The sequence below is a fragment of the Rhea pennata genome (assembly GCF_028389875.1).
Source record: "Rhea pennata isolate bPtePen1 chromosome 32 unlocalized genomic scaffold, bPtePen1.pri SUPER_32_unloc_1, whole genome shotgun sequence".
NCBI classification, from domain to species: domain Eukaryota; kingdom Metazoa; phylum Chordata; class Aves; order Rheiformes; family Rheidae; genus Rhea; species Rhea pennata.
Genome location: NW_026907588.1, coordinates 66,095 through 77,830, shown reverse-complemented (window position 1 = coordinate 77,830; position 11,736 = coordinate 66,095). Strand labels below are relative to the sequence as shown.

At 67.3% G+C, this 11,736-nt stretch overlaps 1 protein-coding gene across 1 annotated transcript in view; it reads left to right on the top strand.

Annotated features, from left to right (window-relative positions):
* Positions 1–371: 371 nt before the first annotated feature.
* Positions 372–11,736, top strand: part of LOC134154056 (ryanodine receptor 1-like) — a gene marked incomplete at its 5' end in the record, with an annotated part of 57,870 nt that continues 46,505 nt past the window's right edge. Inside the window, 15 exon segments of the mRNA XM_062600700.1 lie at positions 372–476; positions 952–1,055; positions 1,309–1,392; positions 2,899–3,058; positions 3,770–3,917; positions 4,758–4,963; positions 5,570–5,744; positions 5,836–6,044; positions 6,769–7,145; positions 7,494–7,620; positions 8,416–8,576; positions 8,822–8,987; positions 9,104–9,190; positions 9,306–9,532; positions 9,962–10,796. Of these exon segments, the coding sequence (XP_062456684.1) occupies positions 372–476; positions 952–1,055; positions 1,309–1,392; positions 2,899–3,058; positions 3,770–3,917; positions 4,758–4,963; positions 5,570–5,744; positions 5,836–6,044; positions 6,769–7,145; positions 7,494–7,620; positions 8,416–8,576; positions 8,822–8,987; positions 9,104–9,190; positions 9,306–9,532; positions 9,962–10,796 (3,171 nt within the window).

Sequence of the window (11,736 nt, the reverse complement as noted above, 5' to 3'; positions counted from 1 at the left end):
TGCTGAGAGGATTCGGGGTGCATGCGTGGGGATTTGGGGTGCTGGGAGCTGGGGTGCTGGTGGAATTTGGGGTGCATGGTCGGAGTATGAGGTGCTAGGAAGATTTGGGGTGCATGCATGGGGATTTGGGGTGCATGGCCAGGGGTTTTGGGTGCTGGGAGGATTCGGGGTGCATGCATGGGGATTTGGGGTGCTGGATGCTGGAGGGATTTGGGGTGCATGCATGGGGATGTGGGTGCTGGGAGGATTCTGGGTGCAAGACCAGGGGTTTGGAGTACTGGGAGCCGGGGGAATTCGGGGGGCTTGTCCAGGATTTTCGGGGGAGATCCTAGAGGGGCTCGGGGTCGCTCTCCCCCCATGCCACCCCCCAGATCGTGCTGCCCCCCCACCTGGAGCGCATCCGGGAGAAGCTGGCGGAGAACATCCACGAGCTGTGGGCCCTGACCCGCATCGAGCAGGGCTGGACCTACGGCCCCGTGAGTGACCCCCAGTCCCCCAGCCCCCCGGAGCTCCCCCAGGCCTCTCTGGGGTGCTGCGACCCCCCCCCCAAGCCTCTCAACCCCACCCCCAAAATAGGTGTCCCCCAAAGCCCTTGCTGCACAGTGAACCCACTGGGACCCCCAAACTTCCTGCATCTCCTTGAGACCCCCATCTCCCTTGGGGTGCCCCAAAGACCCCCCCAAGCCCCTTGCTCCAGTGCACCCCCCTGAGCCCCCAAACCCCTTGGGGTGCTACAGAGCCCCCCCAAGCCCCTCGGGTGCAATGGACAGGAGCCCCCCAGACCCTTGCAGTGCAATGAACCCCCTGAGCCCCCACCCTACCTGGGGACCCCCTGAGCCCCCCCAGCAACCCCTGGAACCACCCCCGAGCTTTCCCCCCCCCCCCCGCCACTGCGAGGGGGGCCGTCAGGTGCCCCCAGGGCTGGGGGCTCACCCCCTCCGGCCCCCCCAGATCCGCGACGACAACAAGCGCCTGCACCCCTGCCTGCTGGACTTCCACAGCCTGCCCGAGCCCGAGAGGAACTACAACCTCCAGATGTCGGGGGAGACCCTCAAGTGAGGGGGCCGAGGGGGGCGGGAGCGGGCTGTGGGGCTGGCGCTGGCGTATGGGGCTGGGATCTGGGGCACCAGGGCTGAGGTATGGGGCTGGGGTTGGAGCTGACGGTCTAGGGTACGGGGCTGGGATCTGGGGGACCAAGGATGGGGTTGGAGCTGGGGCCTGGGGAACTGGGTCTGGAGTATGGGGCTGGGGTTGGAGCTGAGGGGCAGGATGTGGGGTCCCGGCGGCCCCCTTACGCTGCACCCCCAGGACGCTGCTGGCGCTGGGCTGCCACGTGGGCATGGCTGACGAGAAAGCCGAGGAGAACCTCAGGAAGATCAAACTGCCCAAAACGTAGGTGCCAGGGGCAAAGGGGGACTGGAGGGGGGCAGTGACATTCGGATGGGGCAGAGCTTGGGGCAGGGGCTTGGCTCGGTGGTCCCAGTTTGGGGTGGGGGGTACTGGTTTGGGGAGACCCTGGGCTGGAGAGGGTGTTACTGGTTTGGGGGAGGTCCTTGCCTTGGGGGTCTTTGGGGGTTGGTGGTTTGGGTTGAGGGGAGGACCAGTTGAAGGGCACCCAGGTAGGCTCCCCAGCTGGTGTCCCGGGGCGGGGGGGTGTCCCAATTTAGGGAGTCCTTAGGGGTCCCCAGTTTGTGGGGGGTTCCCTGGCTGGTGGGGGGGCAGTAGAGTGTCTGCGCTGGAGGTTCCTGGATGGGGTCCTAATCAGGGGCCCCTGGTCCCTGGTGGGGCATCCAAATTGGGAGATCCTTGGTGGTGGGTCCCCAACCGAGGTCCCCATCAGGGCTTCCTGGCTGAGGGTCACTGGTGATGGGTCCCCACTGGAATCCCTGGTCTGGACTTCCTGGTTGGAGGTCCATACTGGGAGGTCCCTGGTGGTGGGTCCCCATTGGAATCCCTGATCAGGGCTTCCTGGTTGGAGGTCCATACTGGGAGGTCCCTGGTGGTGGGTCCCCATTGGAATCCCTGATCAGGGCTTCCTGGTTGGAGGTCCATACTGGGAGGTCCCTGGTGGTGGGTCCCCATTGGAATCCCTGATCAGGGCTTCCTGGTTGGAGGTCCATACTGGGAGGTCCCTGGTGGTGGGTCCCCATTGGAATCCCTGATCAGGGCTTCCTGGTTGGAGGTCCATACTGGGAGGTCCCTGGTGGTGGGTCCCCATTGGAATCCCTGATCAGGGCTTCCTGGTTGGAGGTCCATACTGGGGGAGTTCCTGGTGGTGGGTCCCCATTGGAATCCCTGATCAGGGCTTCCTGGTTGGAGGTCCATACTGGGGGGGTTCCTGGTGGTGGGTCCCCATTGGAATCTCTGATCAGGACTTCCTGTTTGGAGGTCCATACTGGGAGGTCCCTGGTGGTGGGTCCCCATTGGAATCCCTGATCAGGGCTTCCTGTTTGGAGGTCCATACTGGGAGGTCCCTGGTGGTGGGTCCCCATTGGAATCCCTGATCAGGGCTTCCTGTTTGGAGGTCCATACTGGGAGGTCCCTGGTGGTGGGTCCCCATTGGAATCCCTGATCAGGGCTTCCTGGTTGGAGGTCCATACTGGGAGGTCCCTGGTGGTGGGTCCCCATTGGAATCCCTGATCAGGGCTTCCTGTTTGGAGGTCCATACTGGGGGAGTTCCTGGTGGTGGGTCCCCATTGGAATCCCTGATCAGGGCTTCCTGGTTGGAGGTCCATACTGGGGGGGTTCCTGGTGGTGGGTCCCCATTGGAATCTCTGATCAGGACTTCCTGTTTGGAGGTCCAAATTGGGAGGTCCCTGCTCAGGGCTGGCGGCTGGGGGTACTGGGGGTCCCTGTGGTGCTGGAGGTGGGGGGGTCTGACAGTGTCCCCCCCCCCAGGTACATGATGTCCAACGGGTACAAGCCGGCGCCGCTGGACCTGTCGCACGTGAAGCTGACGCCGGCGCAGAACACCCTGGTCGACCGGCTGGCCGAGAACGGGCACAACGTGTGGGCCCGCGACCGCGTCCAGCAGGGCTGGACCTACAGCATCGTCCAGGTGCGCCCCGCACCCGCGGGTGCCCCCCGGCGCCGCCCTGCCCGCCCGCCTTGGCGGCCCCATGGCCTTGTGCCCCCCACGTACCCCGTGGCCGCAGTGCCCCACGTCCCCATGGCCTCTTGTCCCCGCTCACCCCATGCCCATGGCTGTGGTGTCCCTATGGCCTTGTGCCCCCTACACACCCCATGGCCACAGTGTCCCATGTCCTCATGGCCTCTTGGCCCCATGCACCCCATGCCCATGGCTGTGGTGTCCCCATGGCCTTGTGCCCCCTACGCACCCCATGGCCGCAGTGTCCCACGTCCCCGTGTCCTCTTGTCCCCGCGCACCCCATGCCCATGGCTGTGGTGTCCCCATGGCCTTGTGCCCCCTACGTACCCCGTGGCCGCAGTGCCCCACGTCCCCGTGTCCTCTTGTCCCCGCGCACCCCATGCCCGTGGCTGTGGTGTCCCCATGGCCTTGTGCCCCCTACGTACCCCGTGGCCGCAGTGTCCCATGTCCCCGTGTCCTCTTGTCCCCGCGCACCCCATGCCCGTGGCTGTGGTGTCCCTATGGCCTTGTGCCCCCTATGTACCCCGTGGCCGCAGTGCCCCATGTCCCCGTGTCCTCTTGTCCCCGCGCACCCCGTGGCTGTGGCGCCCTTGTGCCCCCCGTGTGCCCCCCGCCGCTGTGCCCCCGGGCGCCCCGTGCCCACGGCCGCGGTGTCCCCAGGACATCAAGAACAAGCGCAACCCCCGCCTGGTGCCCTACAACCTCCTGGACGAGCGAACCAAGAAGACGAACCGCGACAGCCTGTGCGAGGCCGTGCGCACCCTCATCGGCTATGGCTACAACATCGAGCCCCCCGACCAGGAGAGCCGTGAGTGCCCCCCCGGCCCCCCGGCCTGCCGGGCCCCCCCCCGGCCCCTGTCCCGCAGGGAGGCTGCAGGGTGCCGTTCGGGGCTGCAGGGAGGGCGCAGGGCGCCGTTTTGGGGGTGCATACTGCTATTTTGGGGTGCAGGGAGGTTGCAAGGAGCCGGTTGGGGGATGTAGGGCGGTTGCAGGGCACCATTTGGGGTGCCAGATGCTGTTTTGGGGTGCAAGGAGGTTGCAGGGAGCCATTTGGGGTGCACACTGCTGTTCTGGGGTTCAGGGAGGTTGCAGGGCACCATTTGGGGGTGCCGGGTGCTATTTTGGGGTGGTTGCAGGGTGCTGTTTTGGGGTGCATGTTGCTGTTCCGGGGCGCAAGGCGGTTGCAGGGTGCCGTTTGGGGGATGCAGAGCGGTCGCAGGGTGCCGTTGGGGTGCCGGGTGCTGTTCCGGGGCACAAGGCGGTTGCAGGGTGCCGTTCGGGGGATGCAGGGCGGTCGCAGGGTGCCGTTGGGGTGCCGGGTGCTGTTCCGGGGCACAAGGCGGTTGCAGGGTGCCGTTCGGGGGATGCAGGGCGGTCGCAGGGTGCCGTTGGGGTGCCGGGTGCTGTTCCGGGGCGCAAGGCGGTTGCAGGGTGCCGTTCGGGGGATGCAGAGCGGTCGCAGGGTGCCGTTGGGGTACCGGGTGCTGTTCCGGGGCGCAAGGCGGTTGCAGGGTGCCGTTCGGGGGATGCAGAGCGGTCGCAGGGTGCCGTTGGGGTGCCGGGTGCTGTTCCGGGGCGCAAGGCGGTTGCAGGGTGCCGTTCGGGGCGCGCGCTGCCCTTTCGGGGCGCTGACGGCCCGCGCCCCCAGCCGCCCAGGGCGTGCCGCGGGGCCGTGCCGACAAGGTGCGCATTTTCCGGGCCGAGCGGAGCTACGCCGTGCGCTCGGGCAAGTGGTACTTCGAGTTCGAGGCGGTGACCACCGGGGAGATGCGGGTGGGCTGGGCCCGGCCCCACGTGCGCCCCGACGCCGAGCTGGGCGCCGACGACCTCGCCTACGTCTTCAACGGGCACCGGGTGAGCCGGGGACCCCCGTGGCCCCCTGGGGTCTGCGCCTGCCCCCGTAGCCCCCCCTCCCCACACCCGTGCACCCCTATAGCCCCCCTCCCTTCCCCGTGCTGGCTTGTGCCCCAGTCCTGCTCCCCCCCCCAGTGCCATGGGTCCCCCATAACCTCCTGGTGCTCCACGAGCCCCCTTGTCCCCCATAGCCCCTGATGATGCCCAAGATCCGCCCCCCCCCCCCAGGTCTCCCGTGCTCCCAGGTCTCCCCAGTGCCCCATGTCCCCCCAAGTCCTGGGTGCTCCCCAGTCTCCCAGGTCCCCTGGGTGTCCTGGATCCTCCTGGTCCCCCATACTCCCCTGATGCCCAGGATACCCCCAAGTCCCCCTCAATGTCCTAGGTCCTCCTGGTACCCTGTACCCCACCATATCCCCTCGGAGTTCCTCATACCCAACAACGTTCTGGGTCCTCCTGGTCCTCCATACCCCCCTTGATACCCAAGATCACCCCAGATCCCCCAGCTCGCATGGTCCTCCATACCCTCCCAGTGCCACCAGTCCCCTCTGGTCCCCTGTCCCCTCCCGATGGCCCGGGTCGCCGCTGAGCCCTCCGCCGTCCCCGCAGGCGCAGCGCTGGCACGTGGGCAGCGAGCCCTTCGGGCGGACCTGGCAGCCGGGCGACGTGGTGGGCTGCATGATCGACCTGGGCGAGAGCCACATCACCTTCACCCTCAACGGCGAGGTGCTCATCAGCGACGCCGGCTCCGAGCTTGCCTTCAAGGACTTCGAAGTGGGCGAGGGTGAGCCGGGTTCCCGGGGGCGGCGGCGGCGGCGGCGGCACCCGGACGCCTGGGTCCGCGGGTGCTGAGGCCGCACCGCTCCGTGCCGCAGGCTTCGTGCCCGTGTGCAGCCTGGGGCTGGACCAGGTTGGGCGGCTGAACCTGGGCCAGGACGTGAGCAGCCTGCGCTTCTTCACCATCTGCGGCCTCCAGGAAGGCTTCGAGCCCTTCGCCATCAACATGAAGCGCCCCATCACCCTCTGGTTCAGCAAGAGCCTGCCCCAGTTCGCCCCCGTGCCCCCCGACCACCCCCAGCTGGAGGTCAGCTGGATGGGGCCACGGAGGATTGGGGGTCCTGGGCAAGGGGGACCCATGGAGGGTTGGGGGGACTCCTCTAGGAGATGCAGGACCTTGGTGGGGGAAAACCCATGGAGGACTGAGGAAACCCATGGAGAGTTGGGGGTCTGGGGAAGTCCTACAGGGGTTGGCAATGGGGAAGACCCTATGGGGGCTGAGGGTTGTGGGGTGCTGTGTGGAGGGATGGGTGTGTCTGGCCCCTTGTGTCACCTGGCTGGGATGATGTGTCCCCGCAGGGTCCCCAGGGGCTCCCCAGTCCCTGAGGTGTCCCCAGGCTGGGGTGATGTATGTCCCCATGGGGTTCCCGATCCCCAGATGTCCTCAGGCTGAGGTGGTGCACGTCCCCATGGGGTTCCTGATCTCCAGGCTGGGGTGATGTACGTCCCTATGGGATTCCCAATCCCCAGATGTCCTCAGGTTGAGGTGGTGCACGTCCCCATGGGGTTCCTGATCCCCAGGCTGGGGTGATGTACGTCCCTATGGGATTCCCAATCCCCAGATGTCCTCAGGTTGAGGTGGTGCACGTCCCCATGGGGTTCCTGATCCCCCGGCTGGGGTGATGCACGTCCCCATGGGGTTCCTGATCCCCAGATGTCCCCAGGCTGGGGTGATGCATGTCCCCATGGGTCCCTGCACATGGGCAATGTGCATCCCCATGACGTGTCCCCACCCGGGGTGGCTCTCGCAGGTGACACGGATGGACGGGACGGTGGAGACGCCGCCATGCCTGCGGTTGGCCCACCGGGCGCTGGGCTCGCCAGCCGCGCAGCCCGAGCTCCTCTTCCTCCGCCTCAGCCTGCCGGTGCAGTTTCACCCCAACTTCCGCTGCGCCCCGGGGACCACGCCGCTGCCTCGGTCCCCCCCCGAGCCCCCCGACGACGTCGGCCTCGAGCCCCTCTCCGACTTCGAGCGCCTCCGCCGCTCCGCTGCCCCCCGGCACCCCGAGGCCAACGGCGAGGCCGACAAGGCGCCTGGAGGGGGGCCCACCTCCCCGGCCCCCCGCGACCAGCCCCGCGCCGAGAACGAGAAGGATGCGACCACCGAGAAGGGCAAGACCCGGAGGGGGTGAGTGGGGACAGAGGGGAGCCCCACGGTGAGATATGGGAGGGCCAGGGACATCGCCCCATGGTGGGGACATAGGGATGTTCCATGGTGGTGTCCTGGAGGGCATCGCTCCATGATGGAGATGTGGGGGTGCTCCATGGTGAGGTCTTGGGGGGCATTGCCCCATGGCAGGGACATGGGGGTGGCTCCATGGTGGTGTCCTGGAGGACATCATTGCCCCATGGCGGGGACGTAGGGATGCTCCGTGGTGAGGTCCTGGGATCACTGCCCCACAATGGGGATGTGGGGGGCACAGTTAGGGCCATGGGGGTGCCACTATGGGGCACCCTCAGTCCCGGTGCCCCCCAGGTTCCTGTTCAAGGCGAGGAAGACTCCCTTCGCGCCGCCCCCCGCGGTGCCCACCGTCCCGCGCCTCGAGGAGGACGTTGTCCCCGACGAGCGCGACGACCCCGAGGTCATCATGAACACCACCACGGTAGGCGGGGGCCGGCCCCCATCCTGGCACCTCGGTCCTGGTGACCCTAACCCCGCCCCCCCATCCTGGTACCCCCATCCCTGTCCCAGCATCCCTGTCCCAGCACCCCAATCCTATCCTATCCCACCATCCCAGTGCTCCGTCCTGGTTTCCCAACCTCATCCTGACACTGACTCCCACCCCAGCACCTTGTGGTACCCGTCCCAGCACCCCAGTCCCATCCCAGTGTCCCCGTACCCTGCTGTCCCTTGGCGTCCCGCATCCTCATGCAGCCTCCGTCCTCCGGTCCGTGTCCCTGTGCCCCATGGCCCCCACCACTGCATCTCTCCTCTTCCCTGCGTCTCCTTCCTTCATCCCCGTCTCCAATCCCACCTCCCCTCTCCTGCCCCCTTGTCCCAGCTCCACGTGGTCCCATGGTCCCGCTCCATGGTCCCTGCATCCCTGTACACTATGGTCCCCGTGCGTGTCCCAGTGCCCCGTGGTCCTGGTCCCCATTCCTGTTCTGTCCCCTACATTGCATCTCCTTCCCCCTGCCCCACAGTCCACACCTCGTCCCCCATCCCTGTCCCAGCACCCCACGGTCCCCATCCCTCATCTCTGTACCCCACGGTCCATATCCCAGGCTGCCTCCCCACTCCCCACAGTCCCCATCCGCACTTCTCCATCCCCATCCTGTCCCCCATCCCACCTCCCCGTGCCCCACGGTCCCCATCCCCACATCTCCATCCCCATCCTGTCCCCTGTCCCTGATGCCCCTCCATGGCCCCAGCCCCATGCTCACCTCTCTGTCCCCAGTATTACTACTCGGTGAGGATCTTCGCGGGGCAGGAGCCCACGTGTGTATGGGTCGGCTGGGTGACCCCTGACTACCACCAGCACGACACTGCCTTCGACCTCTCCCGCGTCCGCACCGTCACCGTCACCATGGGTGATGACAAGGGCAACGTGCACGACAGGTACTGCCGCGTGGCACGAGGATGCTGCGGGGCTGGGGGGACCAGAGCGTCCTGGAGAAGGTGGCAGGGACCTGGGGGAAGGTGGCAGAGCAGTGGGGAAGGCGTCTGGGACTGGGATCCCTGAGGAGGTGATGGGGAAAGGTCCTGGAGTGGGATCCCTGGGGAGGCAATGGGGAAGGGTGTGGGTCTAGGGGGGGCGATGGGGAAGGTGTCCCCCCTCCATCACCCCTTTTTTGCCCCCACAGCATCAAGCGGAGCAACTGCTACATGGTCTGGGGAGGGGAGTTTGCCAGCAACACGCAGCAGGCGCGGGTCAGCCACACCGACCTGGTCATCGGCTGCCTCGTGGACCTGGCCACCGGGCTCATGACCTTCACCGCCAACGGCAAGGAGATCAACACCTTCTTCCAGGCGAGCTGGTCCCCCATGAGGCTTTGGCAGGGGGAGTCCTGTCCCTGCTCCCATCCCTAGTCCCATCCTTGGTTCCCTGTTCCCACCCCTGGTCTCAGCAGCTCTGTCCTTGCTAGGTGGAGCCCAACACCAAGCTCTTCCCAGCCGTCTTTGCCCTCCCCACCAGCCAGAACGTCATCCAGTTTGAGCTGGGCAAGCTCAAGGTGAGCGTGGGTCCTCCAGGAGGTAGCAGGATCTGTAGGATGGAGCAAGGGGAACCTGGGAGACGGTGGCTGCCTGGTCCATCCCTGTGCCTCACACCCCTCCGTGTCCCTGCAGAACATCATGCCCATCTCGGCCGCCATGTTCTACAGCGAGCGCAAGAACCCGGAGCCGCAGTGCCCGCCGCGGCTCGTCATCCAGCTCCTGACGCCGGTCACCTGGAGCCGGATGCCCAACGAGTTCCTGGCCGTGGACATGGCCCGCGTCAGCGAGCGCCACGGCTGGATGGTGGAGTGCGTCGACCCCCTCGTCATGATGGCCCTGCACATCCCTGAGGAGAACAGGTCAGGGACCTCCAGCGCCTGTCCCCGGAGGACCCAGGTGTCCTGTCCTCACCCCAAGGATGAGCTGTCCTATCCCCAGAGGCCCCAGATGTCATGACCCCACCCTAGGAGGACCCAAGTGTAGTGTCCCTAGGGGATGCTCGTGTCCTGCTCCCATCCAAGGGGACCCAGATGCCCAGATGTCCTGCCTCCAGGGGACCTAGATGTCCTGTCCATACCAGAGGACCCAGATGTCTTGCCTCCAGGGGAACCCACACCCCAGGAGACCCACATGTCCTGTCCCAAACTAGACGTCCTGTTCCCAGGGCACCCAGACATCCTGTCTCCATAGTAGGGGTCTCGCTGTCTTGTTCCCACCTGAGGGGACCAGACGCCACCCCAGGGGGCCCAGGCATCCTGCCCTGACCCCCACCCCGTTCCCGCCTTTAGGTGCATCGACATCATGGAGCTGTCGGAGCGGCTGGACCTGCTGCGCTTCCAGTGGCACTCGCTGAAGCTCTACTGCGCCGTGTGCGCCCTGGGCAACAACCGGGTGGCCCACGCGCTCTGCAGCCACGTGGACCAGGCGCAGCTGCTCTTCGCCATCGAGAGCCCCGAGCTGCCGGGGCCGCTGCGCGCCGGCTACTACGACCTGCTGCTGGCCATGCACCTGGAGGCCGCCCAGCGGGCTCGCGCCTCCATGAGCGCCGAGTTCATCATCCCCATGACCGAGGCCACCAAGAGCATCACCCTCTTCCCCGGCGGCGGCCGAGCGCCCGGACCCCCCGGCGTGGGTCCCAGCGCCTGCCTCCGGCCCCGGCCCCACTTCGCCGAGCCGTGCTTCGTGACGCCGGTGGCGGCGGGCGGGCGGGCGCCGCTGAGCCCCGGCGTGCCGCTGGGCGCCCTGGGCGCCCGGGCCATCCGCATGCTGGCCGAGGCGGTGGCCGGCGGGGGTCCGCACGCCCGCGACCCCGTGGGCGGCAGCGTGGAGTTCCAGCTGGTGCCGGTGCTGAAGCTGGTGTCGGCGCTGCTGGCCGTGGGTGCCCTGGGCGACGGCGACGTCCGCCGCGTCCTCCGCATGATCGAGCCCCGCGTCTTCGGCGAGCCCCGGCGCCCGCTGCTGCCGGCCGGTGAGGGCGACGACGGCGAGGCGGAGGAGGAGGAGGAAGCGCGGAGGAAGGCCATCGAGGCCGGGGAGATGGAGGCAGAGGAGGAGGAAGAGGAGGAGGAAGGGCTGGAGGAAGGGCTGCTGCAGATGAAGCTGCCCGAGTCGGTCAAGCTGCAGGTGAGCAGGAGAGACTGTCATCTCCCCGGGGTGCCTGTCCCAGCCCCTGTGCTTGCCCCATGTCCCTGGTCCCCTCCCTGGGGTGACCATCCCCTGGACCATCCCAGCCCCATGTCCCTGGTCCCCTCCATTGGGTGCCTGTCCCAGTCCCATGTCCCTGATCCCACTCCCTGGGGTGACCATTCCCTGGACCATCCCAGCCCCATGTCCCTGGTCCCCCCATTGGGTGCCTGTCCCAGTCCCATGTCCCTGGTCCCCTCCCTGGGGTGACCGTCCCCTGGACCATCCCAGCCCCATGTCCCTGGTCCCCTCCATTGGGTGCCTGTCCCAGTCCCATGTCCCTGGTCCCCTCCCTGGGGTGACCATCCCCTGGACCATCCCAGCCCCATGTCCCTGGTCCCCTCCATTGGGTGCCTGTCCCAGTCCCATGTCCCTGGTCCCCTCCCTGGGGTGACCATCCCCTGGACCATCCCAGCCCCATGTCCCTGGTCCCCTCCATTGGGTGCCTGTCCCAGTCCCATGTCCCTGGTCCCCTCCCTGGGGTGACCATCCCCTGGACCATCCCAGCCCCATGTCCCTGGTCCCCTCCATTGGGTGCCTGTCCCAGTCCCATGTCCCTGGTCCCCTCCCTGGGGTGACCATCCCCTGGACCATCCCAGCCCCATGTCCCTGGTCCCCTCCATTGGGTGCCTGTCCCAGTCCCATGTCCCTGGTCCCCTCCCTGGGGTGACCATCCCCTGGACCATCCCAGCCCCATGTCCCTGGTCCCCTCCCAGAGGTGCCTGTCCCCATGTCCCTGGTCCCAGACCCCCATCCTCATCCACCCATCCCGCCCCCTCCTCGGGGACCCCATGGGGACGCAGCCCCGGGGCAGGGGGTGGGGTGGGGTGTCACCGCTGCCCAGCGCCGTCCCTCGTCACCCATGGGGGGGCTGCATCCC